The 27,596-nt window shown below is 40.9% G+C and overlaps 1 protein-coding gene across 10 annotated transcripts in view; it reads right to left on the bottom strand.

The window, feature by feature from the left end:
- YAP1 (Yes1 associated transcriptional regulator) overlaps positions 1-27,596 on the bottom strand; it is a 245,165-nt gene that overhangs the window by 45,142 nt on the left and 172,427 nt on the right. For 5 of the 10 annotated variants that reach the window (XM_033949240.1, XM_033949230.1, XM_033949235.1 and 2 more), the window contains one exon: positions 9,671-9,858. In XM_033949240.1, the coding sequence (XP_033805131.1) occupies positions 9,671-9,858 (188 nt within the window). The remainder of the gene's footprint in view (positions 1-9,670; positions 9,859-27,596) is intronic. The other 5 variants (XM_033949232.1, XM_033949234.1, XM_033949239.1 and 2 more) reach the window with 2 other exon arrangements.

The raw sequence follows: 27,596 nt of genomic DNA, 5'->3' as shown, positions 1-27,596 counted from the left end.
TTACCTACTGCACTCTCTCCACCCTTTGGGTTTGAATGCCCAGTTTGAGTGGGCAGCATTTTTTGAATGAGAATAGATCTTTATTTGCCAGCCTGGCAAATACTGGAGGAGTTTATGTATAACTGCCTGGGCGGTGTTCTGAGACCATAGCGCCATTAGCTCCAGTGAACTGAACTGTAATTTTCAATGTTTTTGCTCATGATGTGGATTTTGTTCAAGTAAGGTCCAACCCCTAATGTAGCTAGGTGAAACGGAGACTTCTCCATCAGGTGTTCTAGCCTGCACGGCCTCAGGAGTACTGATTGAAGCTGTGGCATTATGTGGACTCCAGCTAAGCATTAAGTGCAACTAAGTGGACTGTTTCTTACTATCATGCAGCGTTTGGACTGAGCATTTTGATATTTGGAAATGGTATTGCATGCTTGTGTTTGGCGTGCTTGTGCCAGTATTTTTTTTTTTTTTTAATCGGGAGGTTTTTCTCTCCGACTGCTATTGTGCCTCAAGAGACAACGAGTATTTACACTGATATTTTTTCAAGAACTTTTGGAAGAGTTTGATTGAGATATGATTTTGAGAAGTGGAGTTTTTTTTAACCAATTAAGCGGAACTGATGTTTTTTCCTCCACTTTTTCAAATAGGAATAGTTCTGCGTACATTTTGTGGGGCCTTGCAGTGTAGAAGAGTCTTCCTGTGGTAAAATTTAGGGCATGTGTGCATTTTAATAAGTAACTGAGATCATCCATTATTATACTGTTGCCCAATTCTCCAGCTTTCCTACTCTCTGAAAACATTTCTTCATCTGTCTGCTCATTTTGTCCCAGGGGATGGTAGTATAACCCTACCTTTATATTTCTTCCCTTCACACATGGAATTTCTATTCATATGGATTACACACTGCTATCTATGTCATGCAGAATGTTTCTGTTATTTGATTCAATTCCCTCTTTAACATATAGTGCACACCCCTCCTCCAATTTGATCTACTCTATCCTTGCAATATAATTTATACCCAGGTAATACAATGTCCCACTGATTGTCCTCCTTCCACCAGATCTATGAGAAGCCTATTGTATCCACCTCAACACTCAGTGCTATATACTCTAACTCTCCTAGGCTTCTAGCATTTGTATAGATACTTGAAATTGTGGTTTTTCCTTGTAAGTACAGACTGCTGAGAAGACAGGGAAAATTTGAGACTTTTACGCTGCCTTCTTCTTAAACCCTCCTGGCTTTCTTTCACCATTATTGAAACCTCTCTACTGGGACTCCCTAAATATCATGTTTCAATAGTATCCTTCAAGGATACTTCACACCAAACCATCCTATCCTGGGCGACTGTCTGCTTTCCCCCACATCTCAGTTTAAAAGCTGCTCTTCTTTTTAAACGTTAGCGCCAGCAGCCTGGTTCCATCCTGGTTAAGGTGGAGTCCAACGGTTGCCAAGTTCTTAACAAATCTAAATCCCTTATTCCTGCACCATCATCTCAACCATGCATTGAGACTTCAGAGCTCTGCCTGTCTCTTGGGTCCTGTGCATGGATCTAGGAGCATTTCTGAAAATGCTACCCTAGAGGATCTGGATTTCAGCTTTCTGCCTTAAGAGCCTAAATTTGGCTTTTAGAACCTGCCTCTCACATTTTCCTATGTTATTGGTACCTAGGTGTACCAAGACAGCTGGTTCCTCCCCAGCACTATTAACTGAAAGGGTGTCCAAACATTTGCATATAGCATATTCATGATTATTTATGAAATTTGCATTTTAGAATGGAGATGGGCTGAAGGGAAAGAAAACTAGCACAGTTAAGTAGAAGAGTTGGATGTAGATAAGGTTAGTGCAGATGTGGTAAGGATGCTCATAAAATCAACCCTTGAGAACTGTAAGTAAAACTGTGCATACCCTCATTTTTAGAGTATGCTGTAAGCCAGCGGTCTCAAACACGCGGCCCGCGGGCCACATGTGGCTCTCCAAGTTTTATTTGCGGCCCACGGTCTGGACTGGATAATTCCTTCCTTTTGGAGCAGCAGCGGGTCTGGCCGGTTCGTTCCGTTCAAAGCCGCGGGTTGGCGGCTCCTTGCGCTATTCGCTCCTGCATCGGAAGCCTCTCTGACATCACAACATCAGAGAGGCTTCAGACGCAGGCGCGGATCTCGCAAGGAGCCGCCACCTGCGGCTTTGAATGGAATGAGCTGGACAGACATGCTGCTGCTCCAGTGGCGTACCAAGGGGGGGGCGGTCCGCACAACTGGTCACCCTCCACTGTTCTTCATAGAGTGCGGCTCGCGGCTCGTCTAGAGCAGGGGTGCCCAACTGCTTCCCTTCCCTTCTCACCGCCGGAACCATGCTCTTTGATCTCCCTGCTTCTCTCGCCGCCCGACCTCAATTCTGATGTCGAGAGAACGTTCTGGCTAGCCAATCGCTGCCTGGCTGCCCGGAACGTCCTTTCCGACGTTAGAATTGACATCGGGCAGTGAGAGTTGGTCGGCCCCGTGGAGATCTCGGCCTGTTCCTGATGGCTCCAGCAGCAGCAGCAGCAGCCTATTCCCCGGTGGCGGTGGCATGGGGGAGGGCAGGAAGGAAGAAAGAAAGAAAGAAGGGGGGGGGGGGCAGGGAGCCAGAAGGAAAAAAGAAAGAAGGGGGGGGACAAGGAGCCAGAAACAAAGCAAAAAATGGGACAAGGAATCAGAGAAAGACAGACATAGAAAAAGAAAGAAAAAGTTTGGGGAGGGAATGAGGTCTGGAGGAGAGGAAGCATACAGGAGGCTGAAAGAAGAGAAGAAATATTGGATGAAGAATAAAGTGCAACCAGAGACTGATGAAATTACCAAACAAAGGTAGGAAAATGATTTTATTTTCAATTTAGTAATAGAAATGTGCCAGTTTTGAGAAAGAAAAGATATTAAACTTTAAATGTGAGTGCTGCAGAAAAAATAGAGTACTTGGAGGGCCGCAGAAAAAATAGTTAATGTCTTATTAAAGAAATGACAATTTTGCATAAGGTAAAACTGCTAAAGGAAAGTTTTATAAACTATAAAGAGTTTAACCTCATGCAAAATTGTCATTTCTTTAATAAGACATTAACTATTTTTTTCTGCGGCCCTCCAAGTACCTACAAATCCAAAATGTGGCCCCGCAAAGGGTTTGAGTTTGAGACCACTGCTGTAAGCCATGTTTGATGTCTAACTATAGCCATGCCTTTTTCCTCATGAGGAAGGGAAGCAGGGGTGCCAAAGGAACTACTGGCAATCTCTGGCTCAAACTCTGCTCCACATACCTATTAGCTGTCAATCAGTTGGCCAATGAAAGTACACAGCTGTAGTTCAAAATGCTCCCAATTTAAGAGTACTCTTGAGAGCAGCACATAATTAACACATTTATGCATATAACATTCACTACTCAAAAAGTATTGTGTACAATTTAGGGCTCAACAAGTTCCAGGTGCCATGGTGACTAGAAGTTTCAATCCAGCGCCTGGAACTTTCAAGCCTTAATTTGCAGCTGCTGCTGAAACAGGAATTTTGCCCTCTATGCACTGCACAGCTGTTTGAGTACAGAACTTGCCCACTGGTCTGAAAAGATTTGAGACTAACATATGAGATTCTGCACTATGTGGATCAGACTCACAGAGCCCGATGATGCAGGGAGAGCAATGTTCCTGTTCTGGCAGTGGCCAAGGCACAGTAGTAAGTTTTGTTCTGTGACAAGCAAAGTAGGGAGCTCCAGGGAAAGGATGAGGTAGCTACCTTGCTGGGGTGGGGTCTAGGGCAAGGGTATCAAAGTCCCTCCTCGAGGGCCACAATCCAGTCAGGTTTTCAGGATTTCCCCAATGAATATGCATGAGATCTATTTGCATTCACTGCTATCATTGTATGCTAATAGAGCTCATGCATATTCACTGTGGAAATCCTGAAAACCTGACTGGATTGCGGCCCTCGAGGAGGGACTTTGACACCCCTGGTCTAGGAGTTAGGGAGGTGATTGACTAGTTTGCTTGGTGATGGTGGGGGAGAAATAGTTGACTGGCTGGCTTACTGGAGGAAAGGTAGGAGCTGAGGGTGACTGATTTAAGGGATGAGAGAGAGTGGTGGTAAAGAATGGGCTAAAAGATGGATGATAACAGGGTAGAGAGGATATAAAGTAAAAAGACTGGGTGATGATAGGATGAGTAAAAGATTATGGCTATGATGATACACAGTACAAGAGACTAGATGGGAGTGGGGGCTACTGGCTCTTTATTGTCAACTGCCTGCAGGGATACATTCCTTCAGACAAGACATTCCCTTAGTGGATAAATTTAAATATCTTGGTGTGATTGTTGATTTACACCTCACTTTTTCGGCTCAGGTTTCAAATGTCACAAAAAATTGTTTCTATACATTGAGATCTTTAAGAGCAGTTGGATTGTTCTTTGATAATAATAGTTTTTATACTCTTATTCACACATTTCTCATGTCAAGACCCGATTATTGTAATATCGTGTATGCAGGTCTCACAAAATTCAATATTAAACAGCATAAACATTATAAAATACCACCATCAAGTTATTAGGGTGCAAGAATAAGTTTGACCATGTAACCCCTCTTTTTTACAACATCATTGTTTACCGGTTAGCTTTAGAATATAATTTAAAATATTAATATTTTCTCACAAAGCATTTCATACCATGGTACTTACCTGAATTCATTGACTATTCCTTACACCCCATTAAGATTATTGCAAGATAACAGATTAGTTCTACCAGCAGTTTGTAGAATTAGATGGAAATTTACTCGCCATAACGCTTTCTTTTATTTGGCACCTAGTCTTTGGTATCAGCTTCCGAACTATATTCCCAGTCTGAAGTAAATCTTAAAACCTTCAAGACATTGTTAAAACGTGGGTCTGTGGAGTGGGCAGACTGGATGGGCTATAGCCCTTATCTGCCGTCATTGTCTATGTTTCTATGTGTTTTGTTCAACTAGCTTTTGGAACTAACTTTTCCAATTGATCACATTCATTAATTGAGTTGTTAATGAGGCATTCCTTATATAATCAAGACATAATAGGTTTTTAGCTCTGTCCTATTCTTTTTTTTCCTGTTTTCATTGAGTTTTTATTATTATTGTGTAAAACCGCTAAGAACTGTTGTAAGATTTGGCAGGATATCAAATTTTAATATACAAATTAGTCTCTAAAGGAGCTGCAGTAGACCTCAGAAGAGACCACTCTCCCTCTCCTTTTTCAACTTTAGTGAAGCCAATTGTAGGGGGAAGAGGGAAGGAAAGGCTTCAACTGCTGAATCCTAAATCCAAAGAGAATTTTTATGTCAAGGCCTGACAATCCATGAATTGTTTGAAAACCGTAAAAAAGTTACCCCACTACAGATCTGCATTCAAAGATGTATACAACATTCTTTAATTGTGAAAAAAAAAATTGGTTTGAAAATATTAAAAATTAAAATAGTAAATGCAACTGTAAGACCTAGGATTTAAAAATACATGCTTGACAAGATTCTGGCTAAAACTGCTTTACTAGATTACTCTGTTTGCAAAAGTATGTCAAACTTTTCCAACTACCTTAGGGAATAAGCTTAAAACATTTTTAGTGCAGTTTTCTAAATTTGGACATTATGTACAAGACAAAACAATCATCCATCAGTTGCTTGGCAGAAAAAGTGACATTATATATGAGGTCAGCAGTGCAGCATTTTCAGTTTACTTCCCTTAGAGGCTTCTGCCACTGTATGAGGTTTTTGGGAAATATGCAACTGTAAGTAAAGTTGCACTAGCAATAAAATGTTTAACAAATTTATATTGCAACACACTTGAGGGCATATTTCTACACAAGTAACATTCCTAATCCTTGAAATTTAGCATGTTTCAGAAGCAAAATCCTATTGTGTAACAGGGCAGTACTGAGGTAGTCAGAGATGGAACAAGTATACTGTCAAACGTATATGGATTTACTAATCTATCACAATTTTGGCTTTGGCTACATTTTTTAAATGAATGCAAGTACTTAGGTGCACTTTTCAAGTACTTGTGTGTATACAGATTTTGTCAATAAATTTGTAAAGCCACCAATTTAATTCAGATCATTATCATCAGGGTTCCCAGTTCTAGTTTTTCTTCTTGTTCTCTCATTTGGATTTTTTTTTTTTTTTTAAATTATTAATGAGGCCTTGACAAATTTCTTTTGGAGCCAGAGAACCATGGGGGGCAGAGATGATTTGCATGCAAATCTCTCTCATACATATTCATGCCAGATATCCTGGAAACTTGACTGACTGGGTGTGCCCCGAGGACTGGGTTGCGAACCACTGTTTTAGGACCTGACTGGAAATGCGGACTCCACTGTGAAAATCTGGGACATCAAAACTGGACAGTGCCTGCAGATACTGCAGAGTGAATGATGACAGGAGGAAGGGAGCGGCACTTACACCACAGGGAGAATGATAATGGACAGCAGCAAGGGAGTAGCATTTACAGGCTCTGAAGGGAGACTGGTAACGTGCGGCAGCAAGGAAGCAGCATTTATGGGCACTGAAGGGGAGACTGGTAATGGGCAGCAGCAAGTGTGGGAGTGTGTGGCACAGTGGTTAAAGCTACAGCCTCAGCATCCTGAGGTTGTGAGTTCAAACCCATGCTGCTCCTTGTGACCCCTTGGCAAGTAACTTAATTCCCCCATTACCCCAGGTACATTAGAAAGATTGTGAACCCACTGGGACAGACAGGGAAAAATGCTTTAGTACTTGAATAATTTCATGTAAACCGTTCTGAGCCCCCTGGGGAGAACGGTATAGAAAATTGAACAAATAAATTTACTAAGGCTGTTTTCCCTTCCATGTCCAAGGGAAAATAAAAGCTTAGTAAAACAGGCCCTTTATGCACCCTTTGCTGACTACTGGTAGAAATACATAGCCAGTTGCTCCCCTCCCTCATCCTGCTAGTTTCCCATTCACTTCCCCTCCACAACTGTCATCCAGTCTTTTGCTTGCTCCCTCCCCCAAAACAACTGTCACCTAGTGCTGCTGCTAAAGAATGACACAGGGATAAATTTTCCCCACACCTGTGAGCTCCGTCCCTGTCCCATCGCTGCAAGCTCTGTCCTCATCTGCACAAGCCTCCAATACTTTAAAATCATAAGCGTTCAAGTCTTGTGCCATTAAGGCAGAGCTTACAGGAATGGGGCAGGAACAGGGACAAAACTCGTGGGACGGGTCGGAGATATTGAAATCCCGTGTCATTCTCTAATTTACCCTGGCTAGATGTTCTGCAATGCATATGAATATAGCAAAAATGGCAAAAGAAGCTTTAAGGAAAACTACTTTAATACAAGGTGCCTATATTAGAACACAGTGAGACAAAACAGTCCAAGCTACTTTTCATGTCAATTGTGCTGGTCTTTACCATCACATGCTTTAATCTTGTAGCAGCTCTATCCAATCTTATCTTTCAGAGGTAACACAGACATCATGACTTACTGAATTCTGGAACTGAGTTTCTCACATGTCTCCCATCCATTAATTAGTCAGTTGAAAATTAGTTGTTTACATTTTAGAAAGCAGGTCAAGGCTGCTTCTAAATAGAGAACAGATCTCATGACCCACTCCCTTCTTTCCCTCCTCATACCCTTAAGACTGCCAACTGAAGGTTGATTAAGACAAGCTACATGTAAATCAAGATTCTCAGTAAATACATTTCAACAATACTATACTGAATCACTGTTCACAGCACTAATTACTTACTGGTGACATCTGTCTGCAAAATTCCTCTCTTCACTGTGATAGCCACTACAACCCTGAGAAACCAACACTGCTTAAGAGAAAGTTAATGGCACATTTACACTATACTGAACCTATAGGCTCATCTGTCAGCTCTAGATGCTGCCAAAGTAAAAAAATATGAAACTCAACTAAATGCAATTTTGTCCAGCATTTTTCTTTGCACCATGTTCCAGCTATAAAGAATATACTTAAGCAGGTTACGAATAGCCTTACTGGGTCAGACCAATGGTCCATCAAGCCCAGTAGCCCATTCTCACGGTGGCCAATCCAGGTCACTAGTACTTGGTCAAAACCCAAGGAGTAGCAATATTCCATGCTACCAATCCAGGGCAAGCAGTGGCTTCCCCCATGTCTTTCTCAATAACAGATTATGGACTTTTCCTCCAGAAGGATGCATTGGAAAGCAATGTTATAAGCTATCTAGCGTATCAACCAGTGCCATATCAAGGACTGTGCAAGTAGTGAGGCTACTCAGGTACAAATATAGAGGGCCATTTGTCTATTATAAAGTACAAGTTATGTGATATTTTTGCTGCTTCAAGCCAACAAAGTTAACCCTCTAGAGATGCATGGATCCTGGTAATAATCCTCATGGCTGAAAATTAAGAAATATTTGATTATGGTTAACGTTGCCGTTCAATATGGTTCTTGTATCAAATCTTGGAGCTGCAACTAAACTCATTTAATATTTTAGGGGAGGATTGGCTGCAACATATGTTTTGAGCACCAATAGGCTCTTTGTGAGATATCTCCTATGAAACATTATTCAGCAGTAACCTGTCAATGGAGTGCAGATCTGGGCACTCAACTGTCCAATCAGAAATTTCCCAAAGTTCTGTGAAATCACCACTTTATACGTACAGTGCTAACTTGGGGGAATGTCATTTTCAAGTTTTAACTACAAAAGGTCATAGGTTCAGGTTGTCCTCTCCCCTAATTGTTTGAAATGTGGAGTTGTAGAGAACTCCTCATGCCCCATGGAGCTGCTCAAACACAAAATCTTTTTGGTCCCAAATAATGGGATATTTTGGAAGCCCTTCTGGGGAGACACTTTATGCAATCACCACTGGGGTTCTTGTTTGGGAATATAACCTGTGGCTCATTGTAAGCAGAGCTGGACCATCAGAGCACCGAAATCCGTAAAAAAATAATAAATGCAAAGAAGACCGATACACTGAAGAGGGCAGCAGAGCCCTCTAGTGAAAGAGGAGGGATTAAAAAACTGGAGTGGATTCCTTCTGCACGGCTCGTGAGCATAGGGATATTACCCATCCATCCAGAGTGACATCTATTACACTAGAATATAAATTACCACTCAAATAGCTATATGATTTTAATGTGTATTAACATCACAACAAAAACAGGCACTTGTCCTCTAAATTTTCTTCACACTTCTACCTCTAACCCTCTGTTGTAGTTCCTTCCTATTTCTCCTACTGTAAACCGCGTCGAGCTCTACGAACGTGGAGATGATGCGGTATACAAACCTAAGGATTAGATTAGACTTGTGGGACTGCATGATATTATGGTGAATTAAATCTGATGCACAATATGCTCAATATTTCTGTTTATAATGGTCCTTGATTTAAGAATATAAATGTTGTTGAAATAACTCTGTGGTGGTATTTAATATACTGCTACTATTTTTGCTATAGTATATCATTCATATTGCTTCTCATAATTATAGGTTGTTTGATTTGCACCATACAATTGGTCAGTAATTAACCGAGCAACATTAATATCTCCACTTTAAAAGATCTAATCTACTTCTTTATCATTATGCATTTCTGTTAAGTACACTTGTCAGTTGTATTTAATAAGGTATCATGGTCTCAGATTTGGACTACAAACCTCATCACAACTTACACAATTATACAATCAAAAAGAAAGTGAAAATCAGTTTCTAACCTGTGGCCTCACCTGCCGAAGCAGTTCTTGGTGCTTCAGTCGGAGTCTCTCTTTTTCCATTTGCAGCTGCTGTAGTCTCATTTGTTGCTGTTGACTAGAACCTCCTCCCATTACACTACCTTGGGGGCTCTGAGAAGCTGGTGGTGGTTTCACTGGTGCACTCTGGCTAAGTCTTTGTTGATTCACTGCTGAGATTAAAAAAAAAAAATAATAATAATGTAAAAATACAATTAAACAGGAAAAAAAAGGGTAAGGGATGATTAAGCAATTTTTTCAAGGGTCTAGTTCAAACAAAAATGACAGTGTTGCAGCAAAGTTTATAGAAAAAATGAATATGAGCCTACTTTTTTCCCCCCCCCCCAAACTATGAAGAAAAAGAACCACCACTAATGGTACTGAAAACAATGCAAGTATTTACAGAAATAGCTTGAATGTCAACTAGTTAACATGCATGTTAAAAGGCTAATGGTGAGAAAAGTCCATGGTGTTCAATACAAAGGTATGTGGCTTATTAGAAATAATCTATTCCTTAGATGGGTTTTAGATGTAACTGATTCAGCAAGGAGGAAGACAGAACTTAAGTACAAGAGAAACTGGGAAATAACAGACTTCTCTCCTACTAGAGATATCACATGAACAATGCCTTGATCAATTAATATAGCACAACCTGGCAGACTTTTTTTCCCCATTTAAATTTCAATTTATACAGTTAAAAGTACAAATAAAGGAAAGTGATTCACACAAACAAATCAAAGATCTAGATTGAGAAAAAAATAAAAATGCTAATATCCATCTTAATCCACAAAAATTAGAAACATAAGAACAAAGAACATAAGAATTGCCATTGCTGGGTCAGACTAGTGGTCCATCGTGCCCAGCAGTCCGCTCCTGTGGCGGCCCCAGTGCCCTAACTGAGACCAGCCTTATCTGTGTATGCTCCCGTTCAGTAGGAATTTGTCTAACTTTGTCTTGAATTCCTGGAGGGTGTTTTCCTCATAACAGATTCTGGAAGAGCGTTCCAGTTTTCCACCACTCTCTGAGTGAAGAAGAACTTCCTTTGTTTGTACGGAATCTATCCCCTTTTAACTGGAGAGAGTGAACAACCTGTATTTATCTACTAAGTCTATTCCCTTCAGTATCTTAACATATGTAGTAGATAATGGCAGATAAAGACCTATACAGTCCACCCAGTCTGCTAAAGATAAACTCATAGTGTAAGAAAGGCAGACCAGATCAGAAAACAGGGAGAAATATACAGAAGTTCAAAAGCAATCTAAAATGTTTTCGTTTTAAAGATGCCTATAATTGACTATTTGATTTAGTCCAGCAAATTTGTTAACTTTTCCCTACCCTAATGTACTTTCCTTTTATGTATCTTTCCTTAATAAATATTGTAGTTCTCCCCTCCCTCCCCTCCCCTCCCCTCCCACTGTACCACTAAGGTCTTAATAGTTAAGTAAGAAAACTGTCTGACTTATTTGTTTGTCTATAAAAGTTTTTATTATCATTGTACAACGCTTAGTATCCTAGGATAAGCGTTTAATCAAATATATGAATAAACTTGAAACTAGAAAGATGCCAAAAATAGGAAAAAGGAAATGCCAAAAGTGAGAATGCCTTAAAATATTACTGAACAATAAGTTTAATTTGCCAGATAGAACTGATGGCACTCTTAAGAGTGAGAAAACCCTAAGTCAAGACCCCCATTTTCCCTGCAAAAGGAGGAAAAATGGTTGACTCGAATATAAGACAGGGGCTTAATATTCAAGTGCCATGCTCTGCCAGGATCTGCACCCAGTGTCCTCTCCCTCCCTGCGAGGCTTTGCACTCAACCCCCCTCCCTGCCAGGCTCTGCCCCCTGCCCCCTTCCCTACCAGGCTCTGCACCCAGCTCCCTTCCCTCCCTGCCCTGCAAAGCTCCGCACCCAGCTCCCTTCCCTCCCTGCCCTATCAGGCTATGCAGCCAGGCCCCCTCACTACTTGCCAGGCTCTGCACTGCACCTTGTCCCCCCCCCCTCCAGGCTCTGCACCCTGTCTCACCTCCTCTTCCACTTCTGGTAGTCTAGTAGTAGGCCGGGACAGGACAGATACCTCCTATCTCCTGTCCTGGCAAATACAAATAATTTTTTTACCCCCCTCCCTCCCCGTGTACCTTTTCAGTTATCCTGCCTGGTGGTCCAGCAGTGTATAGGCAGGACTGTGCTCCTACACTGAGCACCTCCTTCCAGGCTCGGGGCGCACAGGCACACAGGAGTTCCTGCGTCTCTCGCTGAATAGCTGCCGCCAGGTCCTGCGAGTCCTGAGGGGGGGGGGGGGGAATAAAAATTATTTGTATCGGTCGGACCGGGCGATGGGAGGGATCCCTCCTGTCCCGGTTTATCAGAGGCGTACATTAAGTCTGGGAGGGGGGGTCAAGTGATGACCCAAATATGTTTTTCAGCATTTTTATAAATAAGATGTCTGTATTTTCTTGCAAATCACTCAGAGTTCCCATAAGCGTTGGGAGCAGCACAGATCATTCAGTGTGCCGGCCTGCGCTAAAAACTTCTTCCACGATTTTGTAAAAGGGGGGCGGGGTATAAATCTTGAAATGAGGTTTTATTTAAGTTAATTTGTTTAGTGATGTACAATTTGTATCTTTATGTATGTTATTTTAAGTTATGTATGTATGGTGGGGCAGACTCACTATAAACTGCAGTCACGTGTTCATGGATCTCCTTTGGCTTTTCCCCTTCTTTTGTGAGAAATTTTAAACTGAACTGTGCTCCAAATCTATTAGTTTCTTATTTGATTCGCATGAGGACTCTTCTGACATCCTGTCTCTTGGAATGTTAGACTCGCACCGAGCCATAACTGTGCATGAGTAACCTTGAGACATTTCACAACATGCACAGACTTGTTTCAACATGCTTGCTACTTTCTTTCATACTCAGGTAGATAAATTATTGAACACCCCTCATATCTTCAAAACAATAAAAATAATTACCGGTAGTTCACAAATATCAAAGTCAAGAAGAAAAAGAACTACTAAACAACCAAGTCTGTAATGCTTTATGAAAACCCAAGTAGCTTGTTCTACTACTAATAGAAGCTGGTAGCATGTTCCACAGCAAGGGACCCAAATAAAAAAAAAAAAAAAGATTCACCATCTAGTTGAAGTCAGTCTAACTGTGTGACGTGTAGGAAGCTTCAGTAAACACAGTTAAGAAGAACACAAAAAAGCATAGTTGATCTGGCCTAGCAAGTACACTTGAAAGATATACTGGTACACTTAAGTCTACTCAATTTGTCTACCAAGATATTCTGCTTTCCCACTAAGTAAGCTGCTCTGAGAAGTATGTTGTGAGCAGCTGCCCAATTCCAAATCTCTATTGCTTCCATGCAAAGGAGGTGAGGTCCTTTGTTCAGGTAGAATATGACAACTTAGTTGTATGGATAAGGACTATCTGTTGGAGGAGACAGTCCTGGAATGTTTCAAGAGCGTTGCCTATTGCTCGCAGTTCAAGAAGAAGATCGATATGGAGGATTTATTCAGGTGTAACCATATTCTTGAGTGTGGAGACAGTCTAGATAAGCACTCCATACTAACTTTGAAGTATCTGTGGTTAGAAGTTTGTGATGGCAGGGGGACTGGAAAGGAAGATCCCGAGTGAGCTTGTGAGACATCCCACCATTGGAGAACATTATAGAGGTCTGAGTTAATTTGGAATAATAATAATAATAATAACTTTATTCATGTATACCGCCATACCCAGTGAGTTCTAGGCGGTTCACATTAGTTAGACAGATGTTCTGTGACTTGAGACCATTGGGACACCAAGATCCATTGTGGAACTCTAAGGCAAAGACTTGCCAATGGAGTGACATGTACTGTGGACACCATGTGACCAAAAAGTGTAACATCTAGTGTAGAAGTGCATCAAAGGGAAAAGACTAACACAGATGCGGTAAAAAAGCTTGACCATGAGTAATATCCAGCCCTAAGAACTCCAGCTTCTGAGAAGGGTGCAGATGTGACTTTTTGTAGTGGACAGCAAAACCAAGCAGCTCTAGGAGTTGAACTATTGAATTGATGGCATGTTGAGCTATTTGCAATAATGAAGTCTTAAGACCATAAGAATTGCTGCTGCTGGGTCAGACCAGTAGTCCATCATGCCTAGAAGTCTGCTCCCTAGGTCAAAGACCAGTGCCCTGAGACCAGCCCTACCTGCGTACGTAGGGAAATATGTGAACCTCCCCACCCCTATATGTGAAGGGCTGTCACCACTACCACTAGGCATTCTGTGAAGACAAGAGGGACCAAAGGCAATCCAAAGGGTAAGAGTTTGTATTAGAAATATAAAAGATCCAATGTTAGCAGATAAAATGGATATGCAAATATAAGCCTCTGAGATCCAGAGAGCAAGTCAATTGCATTTTCCCAGGAGAGGTAGAAGGGTCCCCAGAGAGACCATGCAAAACGCAAAACTTCTCATTCAAGAAGTATTTGTTGAGGGCTCAGTGGTCTAGAATTAGTTGAAGAGCTCTGGTCTGTTTTGGCATCAGGAAATACTTTGAAGAGAACCCCCGAACTCTCTCTTTTGGAGGAGCTGGTTCTATTGCATTTAGTGGGAGAAGAGTAGAGTTCTTGGTGAAGGAGGGTTCTCTGGAAGGAGTTAAAAGGAGACTCTTTTGGTGAGTGGTTTGAAGGTTTTCTGATCGTGCATAAGGTGTAGTCCTGAGTGACAACCCTAAGCACCTACTGATCTATTGTAATATCATTTGGTATTATAGTAATATGAGTGCCTTGATGAAACAGAATATCTTCTAAACATGGAAAATGAATGAGGGATTTATGGTTTAGATAAAGTGGTCACGATATCTATGTGTTTCTTTATCTTATCTGCTACCGCCTCACTTTTATCCCCCAATAGGTTGCTACCCTTACAAAGAACATTGGAAAGGCATTCTTGAACTGAAGTTTCCAGATCAGATACTATAAGCCAGGCCAAGCAGAGTATTGCAATTGCCACTGCAGATGTGCAGGAAGAATCAAATGCATCAAAAGTTCATCTAGCCATATACTTTCTTGTAGTGAACAAGTTCTTAGATAATTGTTGAAATTGTTTGGAGAGAGGAATTCCTCAAACTCTATTTAAAATACACGGACATGTAGAAATGGTAATCCATAAGTCTGTTGAAGAGCATAGATGATTGGAAAATATGTTTGCCAAAAGATTCCAATGACCTGGCTTCTCTGCATGGAGGAGCATAAAATCATGAGCTGTGTGTTCATTTGAGGGCAGATTCCAGAACTAATGAATAATGTTGAAGTTGAATTCTGTTGAATTCTGGCCATTTCTGAATTCTATATATTGTGTCTATCTTTTTGGAAGCTACCTGGACTGACAGGGGATTCTCCCAGTCAGACTGCTATAAGTACTCCCTAGTAGGTGAATCACAGCTTGTGAATTGAGAGGAGCACTGAATGCTGAGGTATAGGCCAATGGTCTGATCCAGGAGATAACCTCTTTGACTTTAACAACGCGTGCATTGAGTGGGCCTATGCCTACCCCAATGCTTGACATCATGCAGGGGTGTGTGACCTGTCCTCAAACACCACTTTGATGTATTCTTGGGCTGAGGCAGGAATTGAAGTGTTTAAAGTCTGTGAAGTCTGCATCTGCTCTAATCCCAAAAGCTCTTATCCAAGCATAGTTCAGATCTCCTCCTGGACAGACTGCCAGTATGGGAAGCAACATCAGCCTGGAAGCAGTCTGCTGTACCGGATATGGGAGCAGGGGAGACCTTGATATCGAGGCATGCCTATGAAGAGACATCAGCTGTATGGAAGGAGAGCAGTCCTCAGTGCACCAACGTTAACTATGTGTTGAAGAAGTTGACGCTTGGGAGGATGCAGAGCCATGCCTATAAGGGGAAGAGTATTTGTGCTTCTTAGCTTCCTTATATGCCTGGCCTTGAAAAATTGGCTAGATTTTTATGCTACTTATCTTGATCAAGTCTTCCAAAAAACAAATTCTTAGCATGTTTTATAAAAGAAGCAACTTAAAATCTACCCTTTCATTTTTAAGTAGTAAAAAGCATTTATTTTCTTCTACCTACATTGTCTCTTTCTAGTTTTGACAAAATCTTCTCTGACAAACAAGAAATAGAAATAAAAACACTGAAAAAAAGTTGACACCTTCTTATTCATTAAAGATGGCAGGGATTTGCTTATTGTAGTGAGGTATGTGTGCTTCAGATTTCAAGTTAATTATTTGTGAAGAATAACTTTCCCACTGAAGTAAAATTTGTCCATTGACAATGGAAAAAAAATTAGACATTCAGGTTGTAATTACTTTGCTTTAGATATAAAATAGCACATTTTGTTTTAGCACTTTATCAAAGTTTATGAGTCACTAAATTCTAAATCATTAAAAATAATCCTTATATATTAGGAAATTTATGCTCACATTATAAAGCAGATATTGGCAATTATATATTATCCATATATACTGTACACTCTGGTGAATCAGTAGAATATAAAATTAAAATTAGGAATTCAGCAATTGCAGGAAGACTGCTTATAAATGCTGTTATATATTAAACAGAAAACAGAACAGACTGCTGAATGCTTTCTATATTAATTTTTAACTTCTACACAGGGAATCACTAACCAATTAAAATCAGAAAATAAAAGTAGCTATTGTGCTGTATTAGCTAACCAGCTGTACAATATATGGGAAAGAAAAGCAAGAATTATACCTGAACTATAAACACATGTACTCGTTTACACAAAAGTTTGCCAGACATGCACCCACAGCATATATATTTTCCCACATACAAAATACTTGGAAGCTCCTTTCCAAACAACTTTATCGGTCAGTACTGCCAAGTCCTCAAAATGTGATTTGCATATAGTAATATAGTAAATGTTGGCAGATAAAGACCTGCATGCTCCATCCAGTCTGCCCAAGTCACAGCCATCATTAAGGCAATGCTGAACCAATAATCTAATAATTATTTTACTTGCCAAGTTCCTCTATAAAATGTCCTCCCCTCCTTCCTGCAATAGGCAAGACCTGTACTCAGATGATATGAATGTGGTATAAAATATGCATACCTGCTCTTTATCTGTCTTACATTACATTACATTATATTACATTAGAGATTTCTATTCTGCTATTACCTTGCGGTTCAAGACGGATTACAAAAGATATATAAATGGGGGTTACAATGGAAGAACAATTGTCATTTCTAGAGTTGTAAAGAGTAGATCATTTTTCATTTCTAGAGTTGTCAAGAGTAAGTGAAGTTAGGACTGTTTCAGGAATTTCTTGAAGAGTATAGTTTTTATTTTTTTTCTGAAAATCTTGTAGTCTGGGGTGGTTAACAGTAGGTTGGAGATTTGGTTATCTAGTTTTGCGGCTTGAGTGGCTAGGAGGCCATCGTATTGTTTTGTCCGTTTTACTTCTTTGATCGGTGGAGGTGTGAATGTGGAGTGCGTTTTTCTATGTCTGGTTGAGGTTGCTTGGATGAGGCGGTTGTTTAGGTAGGATGGGCTATTTCCGTTTAGGGTTTTGAATATAAGAATTTAAATAGTATTCTTTCTTGGATTGGTAGCCAGTGTGAGTTAATGTAAGCCTCTGTGATATGATCATGTTTTCTCAATGAGTAGATGAGTCTCAGAGCTGTATTTTGGATTGTTTGTAGTTGTTTGGTCATAGTGGCAGGGCAGGGGAAGTAGAGGATGTTGCAGTAGTCTAGCAGTCCTAGGATAAGGGATTGTACTATAAGCTGGAATTGTGTTCTTTTAAAGAATTTCCGGACTTGTCTCAGATTTCTCATTATTGCGAAGGATTTCTGTATTGTTTTATTTATTTGTGGTAGCATAGTACAGCACCTGTCTATTGTCATTCCTAGTAGTTTTATGGTGGTTTGGAATGGATAGTTGATTGAGTTGAGTTCTAAACTGGTTATGGTTGGGACTTTGTCATTTTCGAGGAGGATGAATTTAGTTTTATTTGGGTTGAGTTTCAGTTTGTGTTCTTTCATCCAGGTCGTAACTGTTTCTAGTGTTCGATGTGGTATATTTGTCATGGTGGTCTTTGGCTGTTCATATGGTATGAGGATGGTGATATCATCCGCATAACTATAGGTGATTATGCCTAGATTGTCCAGGTAAGCTCCGAGAGAGTCAGTGTATAGGTTGAAGAGAGTAGGGGATAGTGGGGATCCTTGTGGTATGCCGCAAGGGATTGACCAAGGTTCTGATTTTTCTTTGTTTGATTTTACTCTGTAGGTTCTGGATTTTAGGAAGCCTTCAAACCAAGAGTATACTTTATCTGAGATACCTATTGCATCCAAGATTTGAAGAAGGATGTTATGATCAACTAGGTCAAATGCTGCAGTCAAGTCCAGTTGTTTGAGAAGCATTTTTTTTCCTGTGCTAAGATGTTGTCTGGCTGTGTCTCTGTGCTGAAGTTGGTTCTGAAGCCAGATTGCATGGGGTGGAGTAAGTTATGGTCGTCTAGATAGTTTGTGAGGAGTTTGGCTACTAGGCCTTCTGTAATTTTGATATATAGCGGTATTGAGGCAATGGGTCTGAAGTTGGATGGTTGGTCCATTGGTCTTTTTGGGTCTTTTTGAATTGGGGTAATGATGATTTCGCTGAAGTCAGTTGGGAAAATGCCATCTGTGAGTGTAGTTTGTATCCATTGCAGAAGTAGAGTACGGAATTTTATATTGCAGGTAGTAAGGAGATATGATGGGCAGTGGTTGAGGTCACAGGAGGTGTGGCTGTATTTTTTGTAGAGTTTATTGAGTTCGGACCATTGTATGTTGGGGAACTGAGACCATGTTCTGTCTGCTGCTGTTGATTCTTTTTCTGTGGGGTGAATTGTGATTTCGTTTAAGTGGGATGGGGTAAAATTGAGGGTGGCTCTGGCGTTAGTAATTTTGTTCTTAAAGTGATCTGCTAGGAGGGTAGCTGAGGGGGGTGGGGTGTTGTTAGTGGTCGTGTAGGGTTTGGTGTCAGGTCTTTTAATATTTGGAATAGTTTTTTGGTATCTTGGGTTTCTGTGCCTATAAGATTTGTGTAGAGTTTTCCTCTTGTCTTTTAGTAGAAGTTTATATTGTTTGTTAATTTTTTTCCAGGCGGTTTTCGTTTGATCTAGATTTGTTTTTCTCCATTTTCTTTCTAATCGTCTGCATTGTCTTAAGTTAGAGCAGATCGTTGTCAAACCATTGGTCTGATCTTCTAATGCAGTGTTCTCCCCAGGGCCTTTCAGCCGGGCGCTCCGCCCAGCTAATTTAGATGAGCGCCCGGCTGTAATCTCGATCGCAATCCTGCTGCTGCTGCCGCCTTCTGCTCAACATTTTTAAAAAAACCCTTCTCACCGGCTGGAGATTTACCGTGCTGACTCGGCACAGCCTGAATCGCAAGAGCCTGACTTTTTTTTTAAGTTTTTAACACCAGCAAGCGACTTGAACCCATGCTCCGGGGCTCTAACATGTGCATGCCGCTTCTCTCCGAAACCGGAAGTCACGTCCCGAGGGGGGAAGAGAAGGGAAGTCGGGCATGCACACGCCCCGGAGCATGGGTTCGCTATCGGAGATAGGTCAGCTTACAACTTGCTCTTGCTTGCTTCGGGCTTTCCTCGCTGCCGGGTCCTGCCTACTTTCTGTTTTCGTGAAGGCAGGACCCGGCAACGAGGAAGGCCCGAAGCAAGCAAGAGCAGCGAGTTGTAAGCTTCCTTCCGTTGCTGACTTATGGAAGATAGGTCAGCGATGGAAGGAAACTTACAACTTGCCTTAGTCCAGCCCTACACAACATGCGGCCCAAAACGGATTTCACTGCCGATATGGCTCTCACTCCGCTCTCCTTTGAAGATCAGCTCAGGAGGCAAGATTTAGCCCGAGATCAAACGAACATTTGAATTTGAAGGCATCAGAGCAGATTGACGAGAACATGTCCTGTTTTTCTATGCCTAAATATACCACCTTGTCTAATGTAATCTCTGATCAGATCCTTAAGAGTGATGCAACTATGTATGCTGGACAGTCTCCTCCATTAAACAGAACTTTAAAGCCTGCAGCCATACAGAACCAGATGGTCAAAGGGCTCCGAAGTGAAGTATTGCCAAGGGATCTGTCTCACAAGTTTCTGCTGCTGGCAGATGTAAACACAGCACAAGAAATAGAGACTTGTGGCATTCTGTGTGGAAAGCTGATGCATAATGAATTTATTATTACCCATGTAATAGTGCCAAAACAGTCTGCTGGACCAGACTACAGTACAGTGATATGGGGAATATGGAAGAATTATTCAGTGTTCAAGATCAACATGATCTCCTCACAGAAGAAAGACGGAGAGAAAGAGAGAAGCAGATACTGGAGAGGAGGGAAGAGAAGGGAAGGAGATAGAGATGTCAGACCATGGGGTGGAGTGGCAAGGAAGGAAGGAAGGAAAGGAGAAGAGAGAGATGCCAGAGCATAGGGGAGGGGTGGAGACAAAAAATGGAGAGGGGTTGAAGCTGAAATAAATCATGTACAAAGGAGAGAATGGGCACAGGATATAGAGTTTATTGAAGGGACATAGAAAGAGGGAAGATACCATATGGAACAGAGAGAGGGCAGACACTGGATGGAAAAGGCAGAAAGGGTGTACAGAGGATGCAAGGGGCAGAGATAGGGTGGACAGTAGATGAAAGGGGTAGAGAGAGGGTAGAGGCTGGGTGGAAGGGGCAAAGAGAGAGGACAGATGTTGCATGGAAGGGAGCGAGGACAAATGCTGAATAGAAAGAAGAGAGTGAAGAGAAGATGACTAAAGCAGAAACAAAAGGTAGAAAAAAATATTTTTGTTGCTTTAGGTAGAATCAAGTAGTATTGTAACTGTATTGATTAAAATTTATCAATAGGAAATGGAAATAAGGCAATTTTGGGGGGGAATAAACACTTTCCTCAGGTCAGGACAGGATACCATAACAGCTGTTTACTGTACTGTCTTGAAGAAAGATTTGGCCTCTGAAAGCTAATTGAAAAATGGATTAGTCCAATAAAATGGAATTTTCATATTTCTCATTATTTTATTTCTATTTGTTAATTTGTAAAGTGGTGACTTATGTAGAAGTTTTTTTTCAAATTTACATCTACTGTCTTTATATTTTGCACAGTATTAGGGGACATGTGTCACTGTTTCTGTGGTGTTGCATTGTATGCAGAGTCTGGTTTCTTGGTTCAGTTTAACTTTTGTCTACATATTTCTATTTTTAGTTTGTGAATATTCCATATTGGGCTCGGGTGTATCTGTGTTCTGTGTGTATGAAAAGGACATGGCTTTCTGTTAGCATCGACTACAGGATCAATTGACTGTGTAGGATCTGGTTTGTTTAGTTTTACAATGCATGTGTTGGTGTTCTAATGCTCACTGCAGTGTTTAAGATGCTGCCTTTTCCTAGATGCACCCTTATTGTGTGACTCATGGATTATTACTAAAAATATATATATATTATATAAAGGAGGGGGTTGTTAAAAAAATGATTAGCACTGGCTGTCATATATACTAGGTACACCACTGGATTTAATGACCCTATTCTAACTTTACTGTTGACGTAGGTATTGTCCCCCCCCAACACACACATTATAAAGAATTAAATTAAAGTTGTATTATCATCAAGCAGCTTTCAAATGACATTATAAGCAAATAAAAATAAAATATTTTTAATACATTGCTAATTATTACCTGCATCTTTACCTATACTGTTTTGCCCTAGCTCTTACTTTGCACTATAGCAAAATAAAAAAGAAGCAGATAAAGATCAATCACACAGGTCTCCTTCAAGGCTCAGTAACACCTCTCCATAAATTATGTGGAAGAGGTCTGGAAGTGGGGATAGCATCTATTTCATATCCTCAGTGAGACCTCAGGAAGGAACCTAGTGATCAAAACATTATTAGAGGTGTTGTACAGCTATTTCTTGTATGACTGGATGAGCTATATTTATCTTTTTTTTAGTTGTTTAAATTCATGCAGAAATAAATGGTTAGATTGAACCTAATGACTTCATTAACGCATTTCCCTTTTTTAAACTTCTATACTATTTGAAAGAGGGTGAATATCTAATTATTCACTTCTAGAATTGGATACTTCTTAAATTTAGTAAAAATATTCTGGCACAAGTGACAAACCTTAAAAAAGGAAGTCATATCGAGCATTGGAAAATAATAATAATTAACTAATAAAAATAGTATACATTTAATTTTCCCCACTACCAAATTTCCCCGCCCCGCCCCACCCGGCTACTTTTTCATGCCACCCGGCTGGAAGAAATTTCTGGGGAGAACACTGTAATGGTTCTAGTTTTGGTTTGTAGTGGAGCTAGTTCCTCCAGGATGTTGGTGGTCAGATTATTCCAGTGAGAGATGAAGTCTTTGGGGTCGCAGTCCTGGAGAGTTTCATCTATTTTTGTCCAGAATATGGTTGGCTCGATATAATAATAATAACAGCTTATATACCCCAATACCGTGAAGTTCTATGCGGTTTACAAAAGATTAAGCAAAGGTACAAATTGACTGACTTCAAGAGGGGAAGAAGAAAGAGAAGTAATTAGACAGGAAATTCATTGTTGAGGAGAAAAGTGATCAAAAGGACAGTAGGTCGCTATTGAGAGGAATGATTGCCTGAGGTGTATGTTATTTTTTTGGATTTAGGTGTGGTTTTGTTCTTGGTCCAGTTGATGTTGAAATTGTAAGTGTAGTGGTCTGACCAGAGGGATGGGGATCAGGTTCCATTGAGTGTTTGAATTACTGGGGTGGTTAGTTGATGGGTCATGAAGGCTGCAATGTCAAGTTGATGTCCTTTTTCATGAGTGGTTTGTGGGTTTAGGATTTGGAAGGATAAGGCATTGAGAAATGCTAGACAGTTTTTTGCTGGTGTGGATGTTAGGTCTTCTAGGTGAAGGTTTAGATCTCCTAGAATAAGGTTATATTCTGCTGTTAAAGAGTTTTGGTAAATGAAGTTTTCAAATTCAGGTCTCACTGTGGTCCAGTTACCTGGTGTTATGTAACAGAGCATGCAGTTTAGTGAGTTTTTTACTGTGGTGCTTGTGAGATGACGGGCAAGGAAGTCCATTTGTGTGGTGGATGTTTTTTCTAGTATATTTAGGGTTAGGGAGTCCTTGAATATTATTGCTAGTCCTCCTCCTCTTTTTTTCTCTCTGCAGGTCATTGTTATTTTGTACCCCTGAGGGCATACCTCTGTTATTCTAGGGTTTGTGCCTGAGGTTAACCAGGTTTCTGTTAGGAAAAGGCAATCTAGGTTTTTGGTTTTTATCCAATTTTTTATATGTTCTGTTTTAGATCCTAAAGCTCTGATGTTTACATAGGCACAGGTTAGGGTAGTGATATATATCTGTTTGATGATTGTGGGTCGTTTCAGGGTAGATGAGTGTTTTAGGAGGAGGTTGAGGTTTGGTCTTGGGAAGTGTTGATCTTCTTCTCCAGGTTAGGGTGATGGGATGTTGAGTGCTGGTTTGGTGGTTCGCCATAAAAGGGACACAGACCAACATTTGTCCAGAATTGGCCATATTGCTCCAGTGCTGGAGTTGCTATCAAAGCTAACTCCAGCCCATCCTGATCTATCTTGCCAAATATGAGACAATGACCACTGAAGTCTGTCCAGTATTAGCTTTACTTCCCCACTGCTGGAACAGCCATTTAAGCATCACTCCTGTGCATCATAAGCAAAGTTATAGTTATTGATTTGATGAGTTTTGAGTTGATACTATCCTCTTTCTATTTAGGGAACCTAGTCTAACTTGGTCACTGTATTTGTATCCACCTCATCTACAGGAAGGGCATTCCAGGCATCCACCACCCTCTCCATGAAAAAGTATTTCCAGGCATTATACCTAAGTCTTTCCAAAATTAGAACAGCTGCCCATCCTCTTTGCACTGCCCTCTGGCACCAACCTGCAGCTTGAGTTCTCAAGCAAAGTTCTAGGCATCATTATCGACTCTTCTCTTTTCTTCAATGACCACCTCAACTCCTTGGTAAAATCATGCTTTTTTAACCTCCGCATGCTGAGGAAAGTGAGATCCTGTTTCCGCCAACAACATTTTGCCGTCCTTGTTCAATCCATCATCCTCTCCAGACTAGACTATCCATCTCCATCTATTTAAGTCTAACTAAAAAAAGTCTTCAAAGACTTCAACTAATTCAGAACACTGCGGCCAATTTGATCTTTGCAAAACGCAAATTTGATCATGTTTGCCCACTTCTGTCCAAACTCCACTGGCCCAATAATTTCCAGGGTTCATTTTAAATGCGCCTGCCTAGCTTTTAAAATCCTACACGGCATCCTCCCTCCCCTAATCCCACTATCTTGGAACTCCTCGAGTCCTGACACCATCAGGTTCACCCAAAAAGTTAAACTATCCTTCCCCTCGCTAAAAGGTATCATCTATGCAGGAAAATCTCTCTTTTTCAGAATCACAGGGCTTTGGAATAATCTTACTGCCCCACTACGGAATCAGGGCTCCTTCCAACTATTCCGTAAGCACCTGAAAACCAGGCTTTTCACAAAAATGTAATGTTCACCTCCCTCCTATACTCAATCTCCAAACCCAAGTGTTATTCCTTCCTATATTAAGCTCTTGTAAACCGTGCTGAGCTCTATAATTATATAGAGGATGCGGTATATAAACTTAAGGTTTAGTTTACCATCCTGCAACCTCATATTATGTCCTCTAATTGTACCACTTCTCTGTTTCTGGAAAAGATTTGTTTGTAGATTAATACCATTCAAGTATTTAAATACCTGTATCATATCTCCTCTATCCCTTCTTTCCTCTAGGGTAGTGTTTTTCAACCTTTTTACACCAGCCCGGCAGAAATAAAAGTATTATTCTGCGGACCGGCATCGGTCCGTGGACCGGCGGTTGAAGAACACGGGGCTAAGTTGTGGGCCAGACCCCACCCATCTCTACCCAATCTCCACTCCAGATCCCACCCCCATAATAGTACTAATTGCATCTTACACGTCCCGTGCCTCATCTGGAAGCCTTCCCTCTGACGTTGCAACATCAGAGAGAAGGCTTCCAGTTCAGGCGCACAATGCCCGTAGGAGCCACAGCTCGTGGCTTTGTGCACTGAATCAGTTAGGAAGAGGGAGCTGGCTCAAAGATAACACCACATTGATCGCACCGTGGACCGGCAGTTGAAGAACACTGTTTTGAGCCTGATGCACGTGCTGGCCCTGTGGACCGGCAGGAAATTTCTGTGGACCGGCACTGATCCATGGACTGGTGGTTGAAGAACACTGCTCTAGGGTATACGAATTCAGGTATTCGAGCCTCTTCTCATACATCTCTTGACACAATCCCAATATCATTTGCATCGCCTTCCTCTGGACCACTTCAAGTCTTCTTACATCCTTAGCAAAATATGACCTACATAACTGAACACAATATGGGATTGAGTTCCTTCTATGTACAAACTACACTTAAGCAAAATATATAATTGGATTACGATGCCACCAATTCTAAAGTGTTACAATTAGGATATTTTTTTGGTGCAATTAGTCTTGAAGACAGAGATATAAAGGATGAGTCTCTATGAATCCCTGAAGGGCTATATACTGGCATACATATTTTGTATGAAGATTAATGCGTTTTAAAACAAAGTAGTGCTTCTGATGGAATATGATTCACCATAAGTTAGTGTTAATTGTGCCTATTTAAGTTTACACATTTGTATCAGCATAATAATGCTCTCTAATTTTCCATGAAATGATAATATATATTGCTATTTATAAATTACCTTAATTTTATTTCTGTAAAATAAGCTATCAGAATTGATACTGCAGAAGCATGCTGACTTTTCTAGAAGATATAGAAGGCCATCTATAACAGGTTTTTCACAGACAGCAGCCTTTATCAGAACACAAGTGGTTTTTTTCAAAGTCTTTTTTCTCCTTTTTAAGGTGGAGGGATATTTTGGCTTTGGTGGTTTTCCTCTCCTCTAGAGTATACATATTCAGGTCTTCCAATCTCCTCTTGTATGTTTTTTTTTGGCACAAGCCTCATACCATTTTTGTCACTTGTCTCTGGACTTCTTCAAGTCTTTTTACATCCTTAGCCAGATTCGGTCTCCAAAACTGAACACAGTTGCCACTGTCCATCGTGCGGACTATTGGGGACCTAGCTGGAGTGAGTTGGCGTTCCTACAGGCCAGATCTGTTGGTGCTACTATAAAATGCCAATGCTATAGTGGCGCATGGCTGCTGGGCGTGCCCTGCCCCATGGAGACCCGAGATGACTGATTCTTGAGAGCGCTGTCAAATTATTTAAGGTATTTATAACTGACTGTTATATTATGGGTAGGGCTGTTCACAAGATTAAAATTTTGAATCGCACGATTAAAAAGCATACCTTGTACAGTGCAATATAGACAAAAGATGTACACTCAAGATTGACATATTTTAATTACTAAACTAAAAATAAAATCATCTATCTTACCTATGTTGGCTGGCTATTTTCTTTCTAATCTTTTCATTCTCTGACTCTGGTGCTGTTTCCCTATGTTCATAGCATCCAACTCAGCATTTCTCTCTTATTTTTCTTCCTCTTCCTCCTTCCCTCCCCACCATCCCTAGGTCCACCATCTTCCCCTTTCTCTCTCCCTCCCCACTACCCCCTGGGTCTGTCATTTCTCCCTTTCTCTTTCCAACTGTCCTCCCATTCAGCATTTCACCCTTCCTGCCACCCCTGCTTCTGCGATCTCTCCCTTCCTCCCCCATCTCACATTTGTTTAACGGGAGGTTGAGCAAGGCAGCTCCAGGGGGCTCCTGCAGGTGGGAAGTCATTCCTTTCTCCCCCCTCCCCCGGGTACAAAGGCCTCACCTTTAAAACTTTAAGAGAATCCCTAGTGCAGCAGCAGTTCTCAAGCGTTACCTGGGCACCGAGGAAGTCTTTCCCTTTTTCCCCGGTCCTCCCGCCTCACCTTTTAAAATTTAAGGGCAATCCCCAGCACAGGAGTTCTCAAGCACTCACTGCCCGGACCTCCTCAGTGTTCTTTCTCCGTCATGGCCCACCTCCTCTATGACACAACTTCCTGTTTCCGGTTCAGCGGGCTGCAATTGAGGAATAACACTGAGGAGGCTTGGGAAGCACTTGAGAACCGCTGCTCAGTGCCCCAGGCAGTGCTTAAGAACTGCTGCCATGCTGGGGATGCCCTTAAATTTTAAAAGGTAAAGTGGAGATGAATTGGAGTAAATCAGAAGTTTTTCCGCTTAATGTACATTGTTCAAAAGGATTATTTGATCCGTTTCCCTTTCTTTGGAAAGAAGAGGGTATAAAATATTTAGGTATCTGGATTCATAAAACATTGGAAGAAATGATGAAAGTAAATGAAAGATCTTTATTGCTGAAGGTCACAGAAATGTGTGAGCAATGGAACCCTTTACATCTGCCTTAGTGGGGGAAAGTACAAATGGTTAAGATGATGATTTTGCCTGTGGTTTGCTACCAAATGGGTATGTTGCCAGTGTTTTTTCAGGGGTCATTTTATAAAAAAAATAAATAGTATACTTACCAAATTTATTTGGCTGGGTAAAGCAGCTCGAATTGCTTTTGTATCTTTACAAAAAACAATTGCGGAGGGTGGGGTAAATTTCCCAAACTTCTATAGGTATCATCAAGCCTATATAATGTGCCAAGGTATATAGTGGATCCTCCCTGAGCTTATGGAAAATCTTCTGGATTGGCTGTACTTAGAGTGGTAAATTAGGTCCCCATTACAATTGTTTCATGTGTTGAGTATCAAGTTACCTAGATACGTTCAGGACAATAGTATTTTATTTGATTCTTGGAAAACATTGAAATTTATTAATAAATTAACAGATGTTCCAGTAGAGAAATCTACTTATCAATCCTTATGGCTAAACTCC

This window comes from Geotrypetes seraphini, chromosome 6, assembly GCF_902459505.1.
Source record: "Geotrypetes seraphini chromosome 6, aGeoSer1.1, whole genome shotgun sequence".
NCBI lineage: Eukaryota > Metazoa > Chordata > Amphibia > Gymnophiona > Dermophiidae > Geotrypetes > Geotrypetes seraphini.
Note: the sequence above shows the minus strand (reverse complement) of the source record. Positions and strands in the feature narration are given on the sequence as shown.